This window comes from Marmota monax, unplaced genomic scaffold (assembly GCF_021218885.2).
Source record: "Marmota monax isolate L192 unplaced genomic scaffold, Marmota_monax_Labrador192_F-V1.1 WCK01_AAM20220418_F8-fsc00015, whole genome shotgun sequence".
NCBI lineage: Eukaryota > Metazoa > Chordata > Mammalia > Rodentia > Sciuridae > Marmota > Marmota monax.
The window spans coordinates 12583037-12606710 of NW_026692194.1; the positions used below are offsets into that span (position 1 = coordinate 12583037).

General features: G+C 32.8%; 1 protein-coding gene across 4 annotated transcripts in view; it reads left to right on the forward strand.

Annotated features, from left to right (window-relative positions):
* Nucleotides 1–23674, forward strand: part of Rtn4 (reticulon 4) — a 68254-nt gene that overhangs the window by 10396 nt on the left and 34184 nt on the right. For 2 of the 4 annotated variants that reach the window (XM_046423941.2, XM_046423939.2), the window contains exons 2-3: nt 6954–7010; nt 7880–10240. The exons of 1 other annotated variant lie outside the window; for it this stretch is intronic. In XM_046423941.2, the coding sequence (XP_046279897.1) occupies nt 6954–7010; nt 7880–10240 (2418 nt within the window). Of the gene's footprint in view, nt 1–6953; nt 7011–7879; nt 10241–21836; nt 22091–23674 lie in introns of those variants that run through there. One more of the 4 variants, XM_046423952.2, reaches the window with a different exon arrangement.

Here is a 23674-nt window from a genome sequence, read left to right on the forward strand (position 1 = left end):
CATTTTTGTGTCTTGCAAACTGTAAGGACTACTTTTAGTAACATAACCACAGTGCCCTTGGTCTAGTATTTATTTTAAATCAGAATCCAAGCAAGATCCCGCTATTAGCATAAATTGATTTGCCTTTAAATCTCATGTTCTTCTCTTTGAAATTTATTTGTGAAACACTTTTCAATGTTTTTAGTAAAATATAATTTATATATAGTAAAATGCGAAGATCTTAGGTGTGAACAGTTTTACATTTAGCAAATGCTTAGGTTCTACAAATGCATATGTTCTTTTAAATCCACATCTCTGTCAAGATATAGAATTTCTTTATTATCCCAGAAGTTCTCTTGGGTCCTTAGCAGCCAGTTTTTCAATTTGTTTCTTATACTGATTCCTTCTCCCATAACTCCATCCCAATCAACTAATTTTGATTTCTTTTACTGTAGATGAATTTTGTTTTTTATAGAGCATCACATGGAATGATACAGTGCATATTCTTATGTCTGGCTACTTGTATTCAAGAATAATATTTTTGAGATTTATCGGTGAAAATGCAGTACTAATAATTCGTTCTTTTTTACTCCCGAGTAATAATATTCCATGATCTGAAGATACCACAATTTAATTATTCACTCAGTTTTTGTTGGACATTTTAATTACTTATATTTTTTGCCTTAGCATTTATGAACAAAAAATGCTAGGAACATTCTTACATAGATATTTAAAAAAATTTTTGTTGTTGTAGATGGACACAATACCTTTATTTTTGTATGAGGTGCTGAGGATCAAACTCAGTGCCTCACATGTGCTAGGCAAGTGCTCTACCATTGAGGGCTTACAACCCCATAAATATCTTTTTGTAGATAAATGTTTTTATTTCCCTTGTGTAAATACCTAGGAGTAGAATTGCTGATCATCAGGTATGTTGAATTTTATAAGAAATTGCCAAACTGTTTTTCAAAGTGATTTTACTTCTGTCAACAACGTATATGAGTGGCTCCATATTCTCACCAACATGTGATATATCAATTTTCTTACTTTCAACTATTTTAGTGGGTGTGTAGTACTTTCTTATTGTGGCTTTAATCCAAATTTCCCTAAATGACTAATGAATTAAAGCATTTTTACATGTTTGGATACATGTATATTTTTCAAAGTATCTTTTCAAACAGTTCCTGGAATGAGCAAATTGGGTTGTTTGTCTCTTTTTTTACTGATTTGTAGTTCTGTTTATGTTTTGGATACATGACTTTGTTATATATTCTCCTAGTCTGTCGCTTGCCTATTGATGAGTTCTTTTCATTTATGGTTAGTGCAATTAGTGTGTTAATACACCTTTGCCTGCTCCAAGGCTCTGAAGATTTGCTGTGTTTTCTTCTGGAAGTTTTAATGGTTTTCATTTTTATGTTTAATATTGAGCTCCATCTTGAATTAATTTTTGCTTATGGTATGAATAAGAAATATAGGATTATTTTTTCCATATTTTTCTCACTTGTGCCTGCAGACTTGTTTTTGAAAGTATTCACTTTCTGATAATTGCATTGGTGTGTTCATCAAAAATCATTCGACCATATGAAGTATGTCTTTGTACATCGGTTTTGTTCTAATGATGTTTGTTCTTACGCCAATACCAGACTTTTTTTTTTAATAAATTTTAGAATCAGCTTGTTCATTTTTATAAAATGTATGTTGTGAATTTAATTGGGACTTTATTGAATCTGTAGGTCACTTTGGGGAGAATTGACATCTTTGTGGTTTTATTCTATCTATAGGCAATCAAGTTAGCCTGTTATCATTTTATGGACGCTGACAAAAGACAGGATGCCTAGGCCAGAGACAAAGAACTTTATTATAGCAATGACAGTAGCTCGCATATCAGCATTTTCTTGTTCTGGTGTCCTGAGACCCATTTCTCAGAGTTAACACTGAGAGGGCCAAGTGACATCTGCATCTTCAGTGGGTTTTATTACAAGAGAGAGATTTTGAGCTCAGGGAAACTGAGTCTTTTATGTTGTATAATATGCATGCCTGCCTGTAGCTCAATAGGAAGATACTGTTGCTGTTTTCCAAGGTCTGTTCACCAAACCAACAACTTGGAAAAGATAGGAACAAAGGCCCAGTCTCTCTGTTCCCAAGATGTATAAAAACAAGAAACTCCTAGTTTTATTTCCTGACACTCAACAGTATTAAATCTTCCATTCCATGAACATTAATATATCTCTATCATTTAGAACATTAATTTTTCTCGGCAGTATTTTATAGTTTTGGGGTTTGAAATTTTGTACATTTTATTAAATTTATGCCTAAGTATTTTGGTTTTTGTAGCTAATATAAATGATGTTTAAATTTTCTGATTTTCTCTTTGTTAGTTGCTGTTGTTCTGAAATACAAAAATTTGTTTTGTGTATTGTCTTTATATCTGTCTTACATCCTTGCTAAATTTACTATAAACTTTATTAAGGTATATACACACACATCCCTCACATGATTTTTCTGACTACACAGTCCTGTTGTCTGCAAGATAGGATAGTTTTTACTTTCCCTTTCATATTCTTTTGCTATCTTGTGGTGAAAAGACTACTGGATTTCTTGTTTTATTTTGGATTTTGAGTGAATACATTTATGTTTTATGATTAAGTATGTTGTTAGCTGTATACTTGTCCTAGAGGTCCTGACCCCTTAAGTTGATAAAGTTTCCTTCTATTGCCAATTTGCTGAGAATTTTAGTGATATAATGGGTGTTGACTTTTGTCACAAGCCTTTTTGGCATCTATTGGGATGATCTTTTTTTTTTTTTCTTTTTTGGACTATTAATAGGACAAATTTCTTAGTTTAATTTTAAATGTTAAACCAACCTTTATTCCCAAGATGTGTCTCACTTGGTAATGATTATACTTTTCATGGAGTGCTGTATTTTTGCTAATATTCTGTTAAAATTTTGTTTGTTTTTGTTGGTTGGAGGGTGTGTGTTTGTGTGTGTGTGTGTGTGAGTGAGCCCTCACGTGCATGCTGAGGATTGCAGCCAGGACCTTGTACATACTAACTTACTGTCTACCCTACATGTTTAAACAAGACAAAACATTTTTGCATGTGTGGTGGTGAGTGATGTTATGTAAACTTATTTTCTTCTAATACCTTTGACTAGTTTTTTGTATTAATGCATAAGTCTATAAAAAATTTTTGGAAATGTTTGCTTTTTATATGCTGAAATGAATTTGTATAAGATTGGCCACTGTTTCTTAGATGGTTTTTAGAATTCACTAGTGATGTCTTCTGTGCTTGAAGTTTTCTTTTTGGAGGTTTTAAATTACAAATGTACTTCTTTTCAGCAATAAGGGCTATTCAGAGTTTCAGTTTCTGCTATTGTCAGTTTTGGTGATTTCTGTCTTTACAGAAGTTTGTCTATTTCATCTTGATGACTGGGTGTTTGGGAATTTGTCCATTTCATATAAATTGTCTAATTTATTGCCATAAACTTGTTAATAGTATTATCTGTGAATTTAGGACTATAGTGATAGCACCTCTTTTATTTCTAAAACTTGTTCTTGCTATGTCTTTCCCTTGATCATTTTAACGGATTATCAATTTTATGGATCTCTTTAAAGAACCAACATTTTGATTTCAATGATTTTTCTCTGTTGTCTGTTTTCTGTATAGTTGGGTTATACTTTTATTTTTACTATTTATTTCTCCTACTTGTTTGGGTTTAAGTTATTCTTTTTCTTGTTTCTTAAAATAGAGGCTTTAAATGTCAATTTTAAGCCTTTTTTGGGGGAGGGGTTATCGCGGGGATTGAACTCAGGGGCACTTGACCATTGAGCCACATCCCCAGCCCTATTTTGGCTTTTATGTGGAGACAGGGTCTCACTGAGTTCCTTCATGCCTTAGCCTCCCAAGCCCTTAAGAACATTTACAGCTATATGTTTCTAAGCACTGCCTTAACAGCATCATATAGGTTTTCATTATTTGATTCAGAGTATTCTTTGATTTCTCTCATTATATCTTGATCTGTGGAGTATTTGGGGAGTGTATAGTTTAATTTCCAAACACTTGAGGGTTTTCCTGAAATTTTTGTGTTGATATTTTTATTTTATACTGCACATGGATATGACTGTTAATTTTGTACTGGCATGCAGTTTATTTTATGGCAGATCATCTTAATTCTTTCAAATTTTTCTTTTAAAGTTAGAATTGTTCTAGATCAAGGGTCAGCAGAATTTTCCTTAAAGGGAAAATTTGTTTAAAGAGTAAATCTTTTAGGCTTGCAGACTGTACAATCTTTAACTACTCATTCTCCTTATTCTACAGAAGTATAACTTTGGCACATGAGCCATAAATTTGCTTATTCTTGTATCCCTTATTTTAAGGTTAGTTTTTTTTAACTGTAACATGAAAACATTAAAATTGGACATATTAATGGGGTAATGTTATGTTTGATTCATTTTACATTGTGTAATTTTTAAATAAGGTTAATAGTCTTGCTTTTTAAATAAAATATGCCCGGTTGGGAGTCTCCATTGTGTGTTTGGGATGTTCAGTGAGATTTCTCCACTTTGGCTGGTTAAAATTTTTATGTCATGTCTTCCTGCACTGTCTGACCTCTGAAATATTAATTTACCTTACAAATCTGCCATAGACTTCTTGTCTAATCTTGCTGAGTCTTGTGTTGTGCATGGGTAGCATAATATTCGGCAAAAGGTTTAAAACAGTATCCCTACCTAAACCTCTGAAGCATCTTTTCTGTGAAGCTTTCATTTGTTTGTATGTTATCCTGCCCTGCAAATTCCAGATGATCTTGCACCTCTAAGCTCAGCAAAAGTGTGATAATTTTGGACTCCTCCTCCCTGGGCTGTTAATCAATAATTTAAGTCCTTCAGGCTTCCCTTTGTTCAGGACTCACACTTTTGTACTGCCTGCTGTCCTGTGTCTTAAGATAGTCACTTCATTTATTTTGCCCAGATTTATAGTTATTTATGTTGAAAAGGTTATTAGTTATAGACGATATAGTTACTTTCAAAACCAGAAGTTCTATGTGATTTTAAAATGGATTTCCCCTTGTTTTATAATAGTTTTACTGACCAGTCACAATTTTGATTGATGAAAGTTTTTGAAATGAACAAGTCAAAGAAAATAACTTGGTATTTGAGTGTGTGGACTCTGGTGAGATTATGATCTCATACATGTTTTTTAATTGACCAGTAATAAATTAAAAGCTGACATTCTACCCCCACACACATATATTGGGGATTGAACCCAGGGGCACTTAACTCCTGAGCTATATTCTCAGCTCTTTTTTATATTTTATTTAGTGACACAGTCTCACTGAGTTGCTTAGGGCCTCGGTGAGGCTGGCTTTGAACTCGAGGTCTTCTGGCCTCAGCCTCCTGAGCTGCTGGGATTACTAGCATGCACCACCATGCCCAGCATATTTAGTTATAATTTATTTGACATTATGAAGTTAGGTTTCTTGACATTATCAAGGAGACCGTGTGCATATTCATGATAACTACATCTTTTTTATTTTTATTGTGATCAGCCTTGTCTAGCTTGACTTTTCCAGATAGAACTGTCTAAATTTATTGGTGTTCTACTGTAGGAACACCTGCTAGTCATTTCTCAGGCTATTTCAAACTTGTCTTATGCTTAACACTTTCTCTAGTGTAAAAGAGAAGATCTTTACCTCAGAATCTTTCAATTGCAGGTACAAAATGAACTTGTTCAAAGTTATTATACCAATTTATAGTGTATTGTCTGCTTGGGCTGCCATCACAAAAATATAGGCCAGATGGCTTAAATAACAGAAATTTCTTACAATTCTGGAGATTGGGAAGTCTTAAGATCAGGGTGCTGGCAAAGTAGGTTTTATTCTGGGGACTTTTCTTTTGACTTCTTGGTGACTTTCATCTCTGTATGTGGTTGAGGGTAGAGATACACATAGACAGCAAGCTCCCTGGTGTGTCTTCTTGTAAAGGACACTAATCCAGGGCCCTAACCTCACTACCTCATCTAACCCTAATCACCTCCCCAAAACCCCATTTCCAGATACCATCATAAAGGGGTTAAGAATTCAACTTAAAAATGGGGGAGCAAGACATAAACATTTCATCTTTAACATACATCAATTAAGAAATTCAGCTCTGAAGCTGAATTACCTGAGTCTCTCACTAGTTGTATGTACTGGAGTTAGTTTTTCTTTTCAATTTAAATCTGTTAAATGGGTGCTATATTCACACCACTGCTTATGAAATAAGGATTGTAAGAGTAAAATGAATTCTTGCATGTAAAGCATTTGGAATGAGAAGTAGCTCTCAACCATTGTTTTAAACAAAACAAACAAAAACATTTCTGATGATGATTACGTGGGGGGTTTTTTGTTGTAATTTTTCGGTATTTCTGTCTCTGGCATTTGGACAAGGATACACAGGACTGATATTCTATGTGTACAATGAAGATAGACAACCTAGAATCTGGGAGAAAATTCTCACTAAAGTGTTTTTCTGAATTGAATGGAGACCAGTAACAGAAGATTAAATGGAAGTAATTATTAATTTTGTTCAAATTAATCTTTTAAGTTTTGAGCTTGAATAGGACAAGATAATTTATCTAACTGAAAATGTGAGTAAAAACCTTAAATGCAGTACGTTAAATGAGGACACTGTCTAAAAGTTGCTTTAGTTCATAAGGTTTCTTTATGTGAAAGGTTTCTTTAACATAAACATGTTGTATTTCCTCTTGAAAAAGGATAGATCCCCTGGATAGCATTTAGTCAACTTTATAATATATGTGGTAATTTGTCTGAATTAATGGTACTACTATTTCTAACTTCCTTTCTATCTTGGACTTTTCTCTATAGATAAGTTTTTGTTAATTTATTACAAACTGAATCCTTGCTTGCTCCTCTTATCTTTAGTCTCTTTCCAACCTGTCTTTATTTCTGCTGAGGTTATATTCTATTTGTTTTTCAGATGAGACCCTTTTTGCTCTTCCTGCTGCATCTGAGCCTGTGATACACTCCTCTGCAGGCAAGTTCTTTCTGCCAGCCTTTTATCCTCTATGTACTCTAACTTTAACTCTTTAGTTGTATTAACTCCATACAGAGTAGATTGGATTTACTGAAAATTAGCATGGTTCCAAGATTTGTCTACTGAAAAAGTTTAAATTTGCATTTTGTATGCTCTGTCCAAAGGAGAAATGGGCAGAGCTTGATTAATAATTGGAAGCGTATAAGAAATTCTTGGACCCTTGATTTATTTACATATTGACCAGTCCTTTTTTTCCCATAAAGTTTACTTGAGATAGCCAACTTTAATGTAAATGAATGCCAGTCTGTGGCATTAAATTATTCAGTGCCCCTTCTGTCAGATTCTATTCCCAAATCTTCTCTTTCTCAAAAACTAGTTAAAAGTAGCTTTTTTAGTTAATAATACTTAAGATTTTTCTCAGATTTGTGTCTTTGCATAGCATGTAATTGCCTCTGAAGCCATGTATGTGTTTCTTAGTTTTTTAAATTGACAAATAACTGTATTTGTGAGGTACAGTGTGATATTTTATTGCCCAATACATTGTGGAATTATTAAATAGGCAAATTAGCACATCTGTTACCAGATAGTTTTCATTTATTTGAGAATATTTTAAATTCTCTTGGCTATTTTGAAATGAATGATACATTGTTAGTAACTATAGTCACCATGCTATACGATAGCCATGCATGTTTTATTGGTAATAGTACTATTTTCAGTAATTCAAGTCTACTCATATTTATTGTTATTAACATTTCAATTTAGTTAACAGTGAGTCTTTACTAATACTATTTTATGAGTCTGTCATAAAACTTGCATTGACTCTGTGAACACTGGCATTCTCTAACTTTCCTTTCTGTCCATGGCCACAGACAAAATTATGGATTTGAAGGAGCAGCCAGGTAACACTGTTTCGGCTGGTCAAGAGGATTTCCCATCTGTCCTGCTTGAAACTGCTGCTTCTCTTCCTTCTCTATCTCCTCTCTCAACTGCTTCTTTTAAAGAACATGAATACCTTGGTAATTTACCAGCAGTATCACCCACACAAGGAACACTTCAAGAAACTTTAAATGAAGCATCTAAAGAGTTCTCAGAGAAGGCAAAAAATCCATTTGTAGATAAAGATTTAACAGAGTTTTCAGAATTAGAATACTCAGAAATGGGTTCATCCTTCAGTGGCTCTCCAAAAGCAGAATCTGCCATACTAGTAGAAAACTCTAAGGAAGAAATAGTTGTGAAGAGTAAAGATGAAGAGGAGGATTTAATTAGTAACGTCATCCTTCATAATCAACAAGAATCACCTATATCCCTTTCTAAATTGGTTAAAGAAGAGGACAAAGTTATGTCTCCAGAAAAAACAAAGGACAGTTTTAACGAAATGGAAGTTGGAGTAGAAGCACCTATGAGGGAGGAATATGCAGACTTCAAACCATTTGAGCGAGTATGGGAAGTGAAAGATACTTATAAGAAAGACAGTGATGTGTTGGCTGGTCAAGGTAATATAGAGAGCAATTTGGAACATAAAGTGGATAAGAAATGGTTTCCAGATAGCCTTGAGCAGACAAATCATGAAAAGGATAGTGAAAGCAGTAATGATGATGCTTCTTTTCCCAGTACACCAGAAGCTGTAAAAGACAATTCAAGAGCATATATCACATGTACTCCCTTTGACCCAAAAGCAACAGAAAGCATTGCAACAAACATTTTTCCTTCATTAGAAGATCATACTTCAGAAAATAAGACGGATGAAAAAAAAATAGAAGAAAAGAAGGCCCAAATTGTAACAGAGAAGAAAACGAGCACCCAAACATCAAATCCTTTTCTTGTAGCATCACAGGATTCTGAGACAGATTATGTCACAACAGATAATTTATTAAAGATGACCGAGGAAGTAGTGGCAAACATGACTGAAGGTCTAACCCCAGATTTAGTACAGGAAGCATGTGAAAGTGAATTGAATGAAGCTACAGGTACAAAACTTGCTTATGAAACAAAAATGGACTTGGTTCAAACATCGGAAGCCCTGCAGGACTCACTGTACCCTGTAACACAGCTTTGCCCATCATTTGAAGAATCTGAAGCAACTCCTTCACCAGTTTTGCCTGACATTGTAATGGAAGCACCATTAAATTCTGTAGTTCCTGGTGCTAGTGCTTCTGCAGTGCAGCCTAGTTCATCACCATTAGAAGCTCCTCCACTTAATTACGACAGCATAAAACTTGAGCCTGAAAATCCCCCACCTTATGAAGAGGCCACGAATGTATCAGGAATAAAGGAAGACATTAAAGAACCTGAACATATTAATGCAGTTGTTCAGGAAACAGAAGCTCCTTATATATCTATTGCATGTGACTTAATTAAAGAAACAAAACTCTCTACTGAACCAAGTCCAGATTTCTCTAATTATTCAGAAATGGTAAAAGCTGAAAAGCCATTGCCTGATCATTCTGAGCTAGTTGAGGATTCCTCCCCTGATTCTGAACCAGTTGACTTATTTAGTGATGATTCAATACCTGAAGTTCCACATAAACAAGAGGAAGCTGTGATGCTCATGAAAGAAAATCTCACTGAAACTTCCTTTGAATCAATAAAAGAACAAGAAAAACTCAGTGATTTTCCTCCTGAGGGGGGAAAGCCATATTTGGAATCTTTTCAGCCCAGTTTAGGTGCCAAAAAAGATTCCCTGTTGCCTGATGAAGTTTCAACATTGACCAGAAAGGAGAAAATTCCTTTGCAGATGGAAGAGCTCAATACTGCAGCTTATTCAAATGATGATTTATTTATTTCTAAGGAAGCAAAAATAAGAGAAAGTGAAACATTTTCAGATTCATCTCCAATTGAGATTATAGATGAATTCCCTACATTTGTCAGTTCTAAAACTATTTCTAAATTAGCCAGGGAATACACTGACCTAGAAGTATCCCACAAAAGTGAAGTTGCTAATGTCCAGGATGGAGCTGGGTCATTGCCTTGCACAGAATTGCCCCATGACCTTTCTTTTAAGAACATACACACTCCTAAAGATGAAGATAAAATGCAAGTCACAGATGAGTCTGATATATCAAAGGTGTCTGTACTGCCTCCAGATGTTTCTGGTTTGACAACAGAGATAGGCAGTATAGTTGAACCCAAAGTTTTTATGAAAGAAGCTGAGGAAAAACTTCCTTCTGATACAGAAAAAGAGGACAGATCACCATCTGCTATCTTTTCAGCAGAGCTGAGTAAAACTTCAGGTAATCAGTTTGTGTACTGTTTTATCTTTTCACATCACTTTTTGACTTTGTATGAAATACTCCTCCTTTGTATCACGTAGTATATTTTATAATACCTAATATGTCACATTGATTAGAACTTTCCCACCATCTCATTTAAAAGTGTTAGTGCTTTTTCTACCTCTTTTATGCTCACCACACACTCTTGCTCTCAATTTTTCCACATAGTTGTTATTCACTTATATTGCATCATTGAATTTAATTAGAATCAGCTTCAAAATCTATTTTTCTTCAGTGTTTATTGATAACATGATGAGCAAGAAATACTGATATTTTCAGATGTTTATTTTTATCTTAGAAATGATTTTATATTTACTTTATGGAACAATTCTATGGCATATATTTTAACATTATTTTTCCAGTGAGATGTGTAAAGTCAGGCATATTGAGTGGAGGCATTTTTTTAGAAAAGTGTAAATTGAGGTATGCTATTAGGAATTCTTCTGAAAAGTTCTGATTCTAATTTTTTCTTTTGACTACATTTCCCATATACCTGATTTGCATAAAGTGACTTGCACACTTTTTAAAATTTAGTATTCTAATTTGGCTGTGTTTTCTATTCTATTAAAATAGGAATATGTTTATGAATACAGATAGGTAGCACTTGCTACCATCAGATCAGTCTAGAAAATGTTGCAGTATTACAAGAAAGAGGAGATTCTAAATATTCAGGTAATGAAGTGTGAGCATGGAGACTTCGTGTTTGATGGATGTGAACATGAAGATAAAAGGAAAAGTCAAAGATGACTCCAGGAATTCTGGCTTTCTGGTGTGTGCATATATAGACAGCAGTATGAGAAGCTGAGGTGTAGGGAACATGAGAAAAGTTGACTAAAGAGGAAAAGATAAGAAATTCAGTTTTGAATATGTGGGCATTGGTACCTATGAAATACCCAAGAAGTTATGGATATTATGTATACCTATAAACATTAGAATGGACTTCAAGGTAGAAACTAAAGCCATAGAGATCAATTGTGGAGAGAACCAAGAGAAAAGAAAGATTTAACGTAAAATAAATGATCAGCATTATAAAATCTAGAGAGGTCAGTTAAGCTAAGGATTGAAAGTTTGTCAAAATGGCGGGAAAGAGTTGGTTTTACAACAGCAAATGATTTAGGGAAGGGCTAGGCTTGAGTGAATGTTAGAGCAAATGGATGTAAATAAATGTTGACTATTTTAGTTTGAGAACATGAAGGAAAGTGTTAGCAATCAGAAGAGAGAGTATGAGGTTGAAGAAGGGCAATTTTTTCGAGGAGGGAAAGTGTGATCCCAGGTGCTGGTATAGAGTCTGAGGGTAGATTGTAGAGCCCAGGTGGAAGAATTAGTCTTAGGAAGAATGATAGTGCTTTGTAATGAATGGAAAGTTTGGGTGTTGGTACTGCTGGAAATTTGTGGCTGGAAGTTTGAGAGAATTATTTAATGGTTAACATTTATTGTTTGAAGCAGTGTGTGTGTTAGGTTCTTTGCTGAGAATGAACTGGAACATGCTTGGGTGGAGTAGATATGAAATACTTTCTGACTAGGGAAACATTCTTTGTGTTTGTGAAGATTGAAGGATGATAAATATCCTGGGTATGGGTTCAGAGAAAGCAAATGGTTGTATTGACTTAAGGTTGTGTTTTGCTAGATGTGCTCAGTGGAAGGACAGTGAGTCAAGAGAGTTATGGATAATAGCAAAGAACAGTTGAAAGTGATGGACTATGGCATATAAATTGAGGAAATGAAAAGAAGGCATTGATAGGAAGAGAGTAGGTCATTGAACTTGAGGTCCAAATTAGATCTAAGAACCCAAAGTGGTGGGAGTAAAAATGTGACTGCCAAAATGTTGTGGTCAGTTTAGTATTGTGAGTGTCTGTGGCTGGGTGTGTTGGATGTTGAATTTGGAATTTCAGAACAATAGCTGTTCAATTTGAATACAAATGGTCAATGTTTGCCCATGAGACAAGGCCTACAGTGGAGCTGGGTAAAGGTTGCTAGAGTTTGAATTACATTCTGGAAAGTCACCCATGATAATGACCTGACTTAGATGGAGAAGAAGATTAGGAATTAGGGACATAAGTCTTTGGTAAAGGACAGTGAGTGAGACAACTGACAAGATAGTAGATGAGAGCAATTAGGAAGGATAGAGAATGACATAACTGAATAGTCAAGGTCTGTTTAATAATTGTCTGGAAGTCGCAATGGTGAGCAGAGGGTAGTACCTCTAGAGGGTAGTAGATGTAGAATATAGGAGAGCACACAGCCTCCATTTAGAAAGTTCTATGGGAAAAGCAGTATCCATCCTCAAGGAAGAGTCAGGTTTTGGTGAAGGTGAGGTAATGCATTCATCAAGTTGTAAAGAAGTTAGTAAAGTTAAGGATTATGAGAGCTGGTTCATGTGGAAGGTGGGTTTCACAAACATGGGAAAGTGTTTTGGGAGGGATCAATGGAAGGACAATACCTGAGAAGCCCAGTACAATGTGTTGATGATAATGTGGGTAAAGACCAAGGAGAAACCAGGATGTGAGCAGGACTGAAAGGCTTCTGATGAATCCAGCACTGCCTGAGAACTTAAAGCTTCTAGTCCTCTGGTAGATGGAAGCTCCCAGGAGTTTCAGGAATTGACTATTTCTTGGATTGATTTTACTAAACCTCTAGAGATCTATGGCCTAATAGGTCAATGTTAAGGGAAAAATAGGGCCATTGCCATGGAAGGTTTAGTGGTGTTGGTTGATTGAAGAAAGTTTAAGTAATGCTTGGGATTTTTTTCTTTCTTTCTTTTCTTTTTTTAAGGAAAATAATTATTTATGCCTTTTCTCTGAGAAGATTGTTATTCATGACTTTCTTATTCAAGGTTTTTTTTTTCTTTTCGTTTTTTTATTTATTTTTCTTCCCCTGCTTCTCCCACTTTCTCCCTTTTCCTCCTTTCTCAGATTAAATTGTATATATTTATAAGATACAGCATGATACTTTGATAAATAATATATAATATGTACTGACTGAATAGAGTAATTTGGATGCACTAAATGTGTATATTCTTGAAAAACTATGGGAAGGAAATCAAGTGTTGGTATAATGAAAATAACGAGTGACATTAGTTCTAGTCTTGGCTGTACCACTGACAATCACTTCATCTTTCTTCATGTCACTTTACTTTTCTATAAAAGGAATGGGGTGAGATTAGATCTTTATAACTTGATAATTTCCTTCTTTGTAAAGCCATCTGTTAAAAACAGTTACTTATTTCAAGCATTGTGCTAGGTTTTTTTTTGGTGGGAGAGAGAAAAATGAATACGAAATTTTGCCCTGATATAACTTTCAGTTGGTAGAGACAGACCTGGTTAAGAACAGAACTACATTGTGATACATGTTATAATGGGTACAGTCATTTACTTCCCTATCTTCCCAAAAGTATGGGCTAAGCATACTGAAGTCAGATGTAACAGCATATATACCATTAGACTAATAATAGAGGCTCAAATGGCTTAAGAACTTTACAGCATTCCTAATTATGATATATAGGAAATTTTGCAGTGCTGGGGATTGAACCCAGGGCTTCACACATACTAGGCAAAAACACTCCACTTGGGTTTTTTTTTTTTTTCAAATGTCCAAGTCTTATTATTGTTTTTATATTTAATGTTTTTTAACATTGATAGATATTAGATAACAAAATGTCAATTTCCTCAGGTCATTTATTATCTCAAATTTTTGTTTTCTTAAAATGACATTTTGTAGGCCGAATTCAGTTTTAATTTTGGAAAGGAAGACATTTCATAAGGAAAATGAACAAGGTATTATGGTGCATACTTTGTTGCTTTGTTACTTTTTTAAAAACTTGTCAGGTGGAAAAGAATACTGGCACCTCCCCTCCACTGTTTAATGAAAAATTTGTAACAAAATGTTCTTAATTTGAAATGTAAATGCTGATTTTTCCTAGTCTATATTTTATTTGCACTATATCTCATCATTCTGAGTAAGCTTTTAATTATCTAGGCCCAGTATTTTATATGTGTTCTCTATTTAAATTTTTTAAAATCCTGGCTAAAAATTTATGATTTTGATACTTATTTTCCACTTTTGTTTTTAAAATATATTTTGAATATTATTAGCATTAAAAGTTTTCAGTTTTTCACTCACTTTAAAAAATAAAAAAAGTAGAAAGTAAAATACTTGTTAATACTTACATAAATTTATTCTGTATCCCAGCCAAATGGGTAAAACTTCTGAAAAGAAAGTTAACAGACTGGTGGCACTATCACTTGAAACTTAAAATGTTTGTCAGATGATGCATGGAATCTCAGTGTGGCATAGGAATGATGGTTTATGGATATCAGCATTTAAGGGTTGTGAGTGAAAAAGCATTGGTACATGGTAAAGGAAAAAAGAGGCCACTGGTATAGGAATGGCTTCACAGAAGAGGTGATTTTTTGAAAGTTACAGATAGCAAATATGAGTAAATAAACATAGACATTTATATGTGTGTACAAATAGGCACACACAGAAGTTTTTCCAGATTCTGTTGTGGTAGATACAATATGTTCAGTATCTAATCCTACTTACTTTGTAGCTAGGCACAGAGGTAGATTTGTACACTGGCCACATGTGACTAATTGTGAAGAAACATTTAGGTTTATTCAGAACTAAACTGAAAAAAATCAACCTATGCTAAAGAAGGTTTTTGGTCAGTTAGTTGCTAAAATTATCTCTGGAAATAAGCAATAAAAACCCATAGTATCATTTATGATTTTTTTTCTGTTTTAAAGCTAATTGCTTTTTTAAAAAAAGTTAACTTTTTACTGGAAATAATTTCAAACTTTAAAACAAAGTTGGAAAAATAAACAGTACAAAGAATGTTTTATAACCCTTTATTTGAATTCATCTATTTTACCCCATTTGTTTTATTTTGTGATTTCTCTGTGTGTGGGTATATATATACATATACATTTATATATCTCTCATTTGTGATTGCTCTTTCTGTATAAACTAGATGTGGTCATGTGTTCATCCTTGTTTTTTTCTGAACTGTTTGAGAATAAATTATGTCTTTGGCCTTTTACCCCTAAATACTTCAAATAGAGGTCATTCTTTTAAAAGCAATTTCACATTCTTACTTCATTTGTCTTTACCCTTAACTGAAAAGAAGGAACCATTTTATAGTCATTGAAACCTCTTAAGTCTTATGGATGCTAAGTAACTGACCTAGGATTATGTAGCAAATTATATAACGTAGATAATACTTTTGAGCTTCTGAGTATATGTATCCCAGACATTCAGCTAATTTTTTATTTATATTAGTTATTATCTGATTCCACATAGATGATCTTATTTCCGATAGGAACTACAATTCCAACCCAGGTTTTGTCCACTTCTCAGTTATTTGTGCATTTTGAAATAGCAATTATTCTCCTGATTTTAGTGAGAAACAGAGATGCTGCTGTTGTGTTGTGTTGTGTTGTGTTGTGTTGTGTGCAGTAAGCAGTGCAAGGTTTTGTGTTGGCTTTGTGTTGGGCAGTAAGCAATGCAAGGCTTTGATAAGAAGTCAAGAAAGTTGACTATTGTCAACATTTTCTTTCATGTTCTTCCATATGTAGAATATTAACTAGAATATTCTGTTGCTGCTATGTGGAGACTGAAAACCCTGTTGTGATAGACAATTGTTGTTCATTTATATTGTTAGTAGGCCATTGGTAAAGAAAGGTGCTAATGTCTCCAGTTCAACCCACTGAGATCTTGACTTAATTATAGTGATTGATTGATATATATATTTTTGTTGCTTGATTTGTCATTAATGCATAAACTATTTTTCAGTTCATAATCAAAATATAGATTGTATCTTCCTGACCTTTTGGTGAGTAAAAGTGTAAACCATTCACAAATTATTTATTCGTTATACTTAAACTGCATAATGTTCAGGGTTAAGCAACTAGTAAAAGAAGCTACTTAAAACTCCATTATGAAGGTAAAGAGTTTAAAAATTATGCTTCACAAATATATATATGCTTCATATGTGTGTACTTAAAGAATTTGCATTTGATATTTTTATGATTAAACTTTAATATTAATTTAAAAATTATAGCTTTTGGCCTTTCTCACTAAAACATTGTAGGTACTAAGGTTCTAAGTTTTGTCCACTTATAAAAATATATTTTTAGTAAGCAAATATTAGTTAGACTTTGATTATGAAGCTGGCAGTTAATCTGATTAAAAGTAAGAACTTTAAATACTTTCAAATATATAAATATTTGTTTAGCATAGCAAGGCCCTGGTTTTTGATCCCTACCCCTGGAATAAATAAGTAGATATATAACTGAAATAGTATTAGTAAATTTCCACTGTAGCTAAATTAAAACCTATATTTTGTTAATAAAGGAATTGATTATATTTACTTTTAAAAAGTAGCGTTGTTAAATTAGTGAGGATTTATTTAGTGCTTACCAAGAACCCAATAAAAAAATACCATGTAAGACAGGTACCACTAAATATGTGGTTAAAAGAACTTCATTTTGAGCATTTTACAGACTATAGAGTTCTTATCCTTGCCTTTTTCTTAGTTTGGGCAAATGTTTTAATAATCTGATTTTCAGGAGAATAGTTCATGAAGCAATCTGAAATTTATGTTCATTGTACAGATCTGAGAAATATAGAAAGGCATTTGAATGCGATGGAGAAAATTGTAGTAACTGCTCAAACAATCATTGTTAATATTTCAGAATACTTCATTCTAGTCTTCAGTGTATGTGTGTACTTTATAAATGTAATAAAACAAGCATTTTACAAAATTGGGATCATATTCTGCCTGTCATTTGTAAGTTTAAAATTTTTTTAACAGTATCTTAATTGCAAACATTTTTGTATTTTTAAATATTCTGTTGCTGCATGATATTTTAATGTTTAGTGTTCCTAGTATGAATATAGCTTAACCAGTCTGTTCACTGTTGTTGGACCCTTAGATTATTTCTGAGTATTGCTGCTTTTGTTATTGATATCTTTATATCTGGATATATTTTACATATTTAAATTATTATTCTTTTCACTAATTTCTAGAAAACCTGTGTCAGTGGATATCAGCATGAACATTTTCGGAGTTTTAACAAAAGTGGACATTAGAAAAGTATGAATTTTACCCTTACAACAGAATAAGAAAATACTCTATCACCAACTGATATCATTTTTTTTTTAGGTGATTTCCACATTATTTAAAATTCGAAAAGTACAATAGTTTTCTTCCTGTTTCTGTTGCTTGTTCACCTCACACTCTTTACCAGAGTCACCTTTTTGGACTTAAGTAGTGTTCTAGACATTTTATACTTTTTAAAAACTTTATGTGTGATAGGTGAAAGTGGTGTGGTATCTCTCTTTTGATTTTTAATTATTAGTGAATGTAAACACACTTCCAATATGTTTTTTGCTCTCTCTCTCTCTCTCTCTCTCTCTCTCTCTCTCTCTCTCTCTCTATATATATATATATATATATATATATATATATATATATATGAGAAAGATGAAAACTCTAGTCATGTTAGAGTTTTCCTGCAATTTTCCAAAATATTTTTATTTTATTTTATTTTACATTTTTACTTTTTCACAAAGGAAAAATCTATCTTTATTTACTTTCCTTGTAGTTTTCATTTTTACATTTAATTCTGATCTATTTTAAATGGATTCTGGAGGAAAATCATTTTATTCTACGTGTTTTTGCTGGTAGAGTTATTTGCCTATTTCCATTGTACTCTAATCTAGTTCTCTATTGCCAGGAACAATCTATGGAAGTGCCAGAAAAATTCAGAGTAGTTTTTGCTAGATTGTGTGTCCTGGATTGGGCAATCAGTTGTAGACTGTGGGTGTTGCTGCCATCTAGTGTTGTTGATAGAAAACCAGTTCTATAGAGTACTTTGTAACTTTTGACCATAGGGAATAAATTCAGTCAGGCAGAAAAATTTAGTAAGCTGGGATTATCTGTTCTACACTTACGAATGACATTAAAAATTATTTTATAAAAAAATTTTGCATTTTGACATTTTGTACTAAGTCACACATGTTTGAATCATGTTATTATAAACATTTTGAAATGACCCTCAAGATTTCCCCACAACTGTGTACTTTAATGAAAAAAATCTTTAAAAGATCTGTGCAGAGCCTAAAGATAAGTTACTTTTTGAATTCTGAATTTAGAAATGCTTTGGTCTTTTAGGAGTATCTATGTATTTATTTTAGATTTTAATGTAATAGCATTTAATTCTCATTAAATAGTATCACTTTCAATTTCTTTGTAGATTTTAGCAGCTCATGTGAAATTATTTATAGACTTAAAAATGCACATTTTTTTGGCTATGTGAAAACGTCATTCATTTCATACATTTTCATTTCTTAAGATTCAGTTCAGTTATGTTGAAGTGCTATAATTTAGTCTATAGAGGGCATTGTATGACAGCACATGGTAGGGTTTTAAAGTGTTTAATACCTCAATAATGTATGTTTAATTTTATACCTTTGCGTAGCTCAGAATAATTATATTGTAAAGTAAGTTTAACATTACACTGTAGCTGTAATTGTTGTTATAAAAGAACGATTAATTTAAAAGAATTCCTGTTCTCTGGCCGGAAGTAGATATAATTATTTTAGCTACCAAGACAGTATACAAAGCAGCTAACTTAGGGTGTTGCACTTTCAATATTAACGACCGCTTTTTTCTCACCTGATTTCCTTTGTATCTCTAAACATTGTGAAGAAAACTTTTTAAAAAAATATTTTTATTAGTGGTTGATGAACTTTTTTTATTTGTATGTGGTGCTAAGAATCGAACCCAGTATGTCACATATGCTAGGCAAGCACTCCACCACTGAGCCACAATCCCAGCCCGAAAACTGTTTTAATTTTAAATTGATGCCTGTTGTAAAATGCAGTTCAGTGCTGTCTCAAATCCTTCCAATTACATACAAGTACATACAAGTCAGAAAAAAATACGCTCAATTTCTGAGGTTATCGAAAATCTTTTTAAAACTTTTTTTTTGGTAGTAGTTTTGGACACAGTACCTTCACTTTATTTATATGTGATGCTGAGTATTGGACCCAGTACCTCATGTGTGCCAGGCAAGCACTTTACCACTGAACCACAACTCCAGCCCCAGAAATATTTTTATTCTTTAGAAGGAATTGATTTAATCATAATTTTCATGTGAACTTTGTACAATAAAAAGATGAACATTTTTATTAGAGATATAATTACAAAGGTAATTTTAGAATGTAAAACTCTTTAGAAAGGAGTTAGGTATATTTGGAGGTCTTTATCATGTTTAGGAGAGGGGAATACTGAGAGGGTATGGATATTGAGGAGTGGGAAGATGCTAAATATGAACTTTGAACTTTTATTTCAAAAGTTCTAAAGAAGGCTGATTTTTCAGATGAGTAAAATAATACTTTTCACCCTTCCCACTTTATACCCTCCCAATATGGAACAGGACTTAGAATGCACACTAAACTTCTGTTTACTTGAGTTATAAATAAAGTGTGGTTCCTCCTTTGGGAGCCTTTTACTTTTAAGGAAAAATAGGGTTCTATCTCAAATAATCAGTGACATTTTGCAAGTTGGGATGTGCTCTATTTGAAAATTCCTTCATTTTTAAAAAATAAATTGATGAAAAAATAAAGATACATTTTAGAAAGATATGTCCTTTATTCAGTTCATTAAGATGGGGTTTAATGTGAAATAGGACCAGTAAACTGCACATATAAATTTTAATCTCATCCATTTTTCAGATTTAAACATGTTTTTGCTTAGCTAGCTACACTTAACAATAGTTTAAAAACTTTGTAACAATGAAATGGACAGAATGGCAGTGGACTTCCATGAGCTAGTTTTCCCTGTACACTTATAGTACCCTAATTTGCAAAGAAGATGAAATGCTTACTCTGAAACCTTATGGTTCCTGTGTTCACTTTTTAATCTGCCTGGAGCACTGTTAAGCATGTTTAATGTTAAGATGAGTGAATGTGTATTATTGCACATTCTTACCACTCTCAGACTTTTTAAGTATTAAAGTAATTTGAAAGATGAGGAAAAAAAAACCCTTTATTTCAAGAAACCTTTTTCTCCTATTTAGTAATCTCTAACTTGAAATAATGTTTGAGTACTGTTTCTGAGTACTTCATTCCCATGCTTAAGTGTTCTTTGGCTTTCAAGTTTTTTTTTTTTTTTTGTTCTTGGCAGTACTGGAGTAGAACCCAGGGCCTTGAGCATGCTAGGCAAACACTGTATTACTAAACTATACTCCTAACCCCTGGCTTTCAGTTTAAATGACATTACTAGAAGTATTTTCTTGGGAATATTTTATACTTAATGAATAGTTTGGGATTCTAAACGGTTGCATGAAGAAGCCACATGTTTTCACCCATGATCAGATTTATAACAGGTTTCTCAAATGGAGTGGTCCATTGGATAAAGTTTATATATTAACTGAGAATACTAGGTTGTTTTTCAGAATGATTTTATTTTATTTATAATTGGAGTTAGATAGGAAAAGAAATGAGTCATTGGTATATGGGTCTCTTCTGATATTAAGGATTTTTCAAGGTTTTACAGCCCACAGTTTTACAAGTTTCAGAAAATAACCCTATTTAAGCATTGGTTTAATCTTACGTATTTTTTGTACAGAGGCTACGTATTTGGAAAATACTTCATTATGCCAAACATTTAAAACTATTTTAGCTTATTTGTCATTATTTATTGTTTTTTTCTGCTTACGCAGACATTAGCATCAGGTAAACCAGTTGTGGAACATAAAAACATACTTTCTATCCTAGAAAAAAAAAAATGCCAATTTTATGAAGTTCAAAGAAAAAAATATTAGAAATGTTTAAATAGATTTGTTTTTATGTTTATCAATAACATTTTGGTTTGCTCATGTTATTTTCCCAAGGCAAATTATATAATTAGCACTTTCTCCTCAAGATACGGATTTATTAATCGTGTCTATGGTGAGATCTAATAAATATTGAATGATAAAATTCAAGTAGATGGTAATTAAGTATATATTTGTAAGTGTCTGGCTTTTCATAATTTTAAGAGGAAAAAATATTGTAAAAATTAGATTGGTTGAAATTGAAATTTTTTCTATCAAAGTAATGTATATTCAGTAAACATTAATTAATTTTACTTTGATTTTTGTTTGTTCCCTTATAAGTGTGCAAAATGCTGAATATGTAAACCTTAATAAACTTGGAAGAAAGTGAGACTCAGCTTTTCCCAAGCTTGAAATTTAAGCTTTGTTGGATCAGTCCATTTTTATTTTTGTGAGAAACTATTGATTTTAGAGTTTGAAATTAGACTAAGCCAGCAACATAATTCAACCATCTGTCAAAAACACACACACACACACACACACAAAAACAAAACAAAACAAAAAAAAAAACGAAACCCTGCATATGACTTTATATTTAGTGTTTGGTCAAAGAACAACCCTTTTTTCTTTTCTTTTGGTAGCTTGCCTCTTCCCCCTGCAAATGCTCATTTGGTATGTGCAACAAGCAAATGACTAGAACAATAAACAGATAGAAGGAAGGCATTAATGCCTGAGTATTAGTAGCCTAGTTACAGATTGCACTGCGTCAGACTGCTCCACACCCAGAAGACGTCAGGTGACTTCAGTCCTGCTGCAGTTGTGCAGCAGAGGAGACTGCAGACTTGGGTTGAGGAAACGGGTATTTCATGTCTCCCAGGAGTAGATTTTTGCAGTTACAGCTTTTCTCTTGGTATGCATAATTGATAATTGCAGCTGGAGGGCAGATCGTGACAAGAGATGGACGGTCAGAAGAAAAATTGGAAGGACAAGGGTATATCTGCTTTTTAATCTTTCATTCAGTTTTTTGTATGGAACTAGTATATATTTCTATGAGTAAGCTTTGCAACTTAGATATATTTGGGGTTAAAAGTGAAGCCTATGGAAAGCTTAATGCTGAAGGACTAAAACAGCTATCGTGTTTTTACAGTTGGTTGTGTACTAGAAAATGACATGCTGTTCTCTTTCACTGGTGTTTGGTTTAGTCTTTTTCAGTCCTATCATTTAGGTTTTGTTCTCTAACCTTGCACATTGTAAATAGTGTAGGTCTAACATTTCATTTGTTGGTCACTTTGATATAAAAAATTTACATAATTCTCTTTATGTAGTCCATGGTGACTTATTTTCTGTGACTATTTTAAAGCAGCTTATTTGGTTAGTTGAAATTCTATCCAAATGTTTGTAGGTAGCGAGATAACTGCGTTTGCAATAATCCTCTTTTCTTCTTTGGAAATCTGACTTGAACCTTTGAAATTACTGACTGCCTTTTAATATGTTTTCATGTATCGTGAAATCCTTCAAATATATGCATAATTTTCAATGCATATCTATATTTAAATCACTAACCTTTGTCCTTGTAATAACCAATCAGTGATCTTGATCCCCTTTCCTCCCCCTTGAAAGCCCAGATCCTTTCAAATCTCAGTGGATCATTGTGTAAGAATTTAAGCTTGTAAGTGGTAAAATGTTGACTGTAATGCATATTTTAACTGCATTTTAAGATGTTTAAATGCCGGGTTTTTTTTTTGTTTTTTAATAGAAGGTAGTAGTTCATATATTTGACCACTTAGAAAAAAATCATCTTAAAATCGTTAGAACTGCTTTTAAGTATCCCGAATTGACATTCTACACAAGCAAGCTTTTTTTTTTCTCTGACAACATTCAAGTTTTATAGTTCTTTTTGAATGTTATGTTCTTCTAGAATATATTATTGGTAGGATGGGGATGTTTCTAAAAAAACACTGTCTAAAGCTAATAACAGTAACATTCACAATGTCCTTTTAAAAAAATTTCTCAATAAAGAAATGTAGGGAAAAGTTGAGTCTAAGATTGAGTTAAGATTAACACATTAGAAAAGTTTTATATTTAATATAAAGAACAGAGAACAATGAAGCTTTGGGTTTTTACCTGTATGGTTTTTTTTTTTTTTCACAAATGAACTTAATAAAAGAATTTTTTAATCTTTTGAGCTATTAATGTTAAAAGTGAAAGATGAATTGATACACTGAAGTTTTTGATAAATAAAAATTGCACTAGTGATAATATAGTAGTAAGCACAGGCTTTAAAAATAAGTGAAAAGTCAAAATAGAGCCTATTCTGCAACTTTTAAGGCTCAATGTTAATAATTTAAATCTTAGAACATTAAATAAGGCCTTAAGTTCTTCATTTGCTAAAATAATTTGAGGAATGTTTAAGACAGAAGAAATTAAGATCCAGTTCAGTCCATATCTGTTTATTTTTAGGCACAAATACAGAATCAAATTTATTCTTGAATATCTCTGAGGAGTCTACTTTGTATGTAATTGGAATGGCCCAGTATTTTTTAGTGCTTGTCTTTGGCTCTTTTGTAAGACCAGC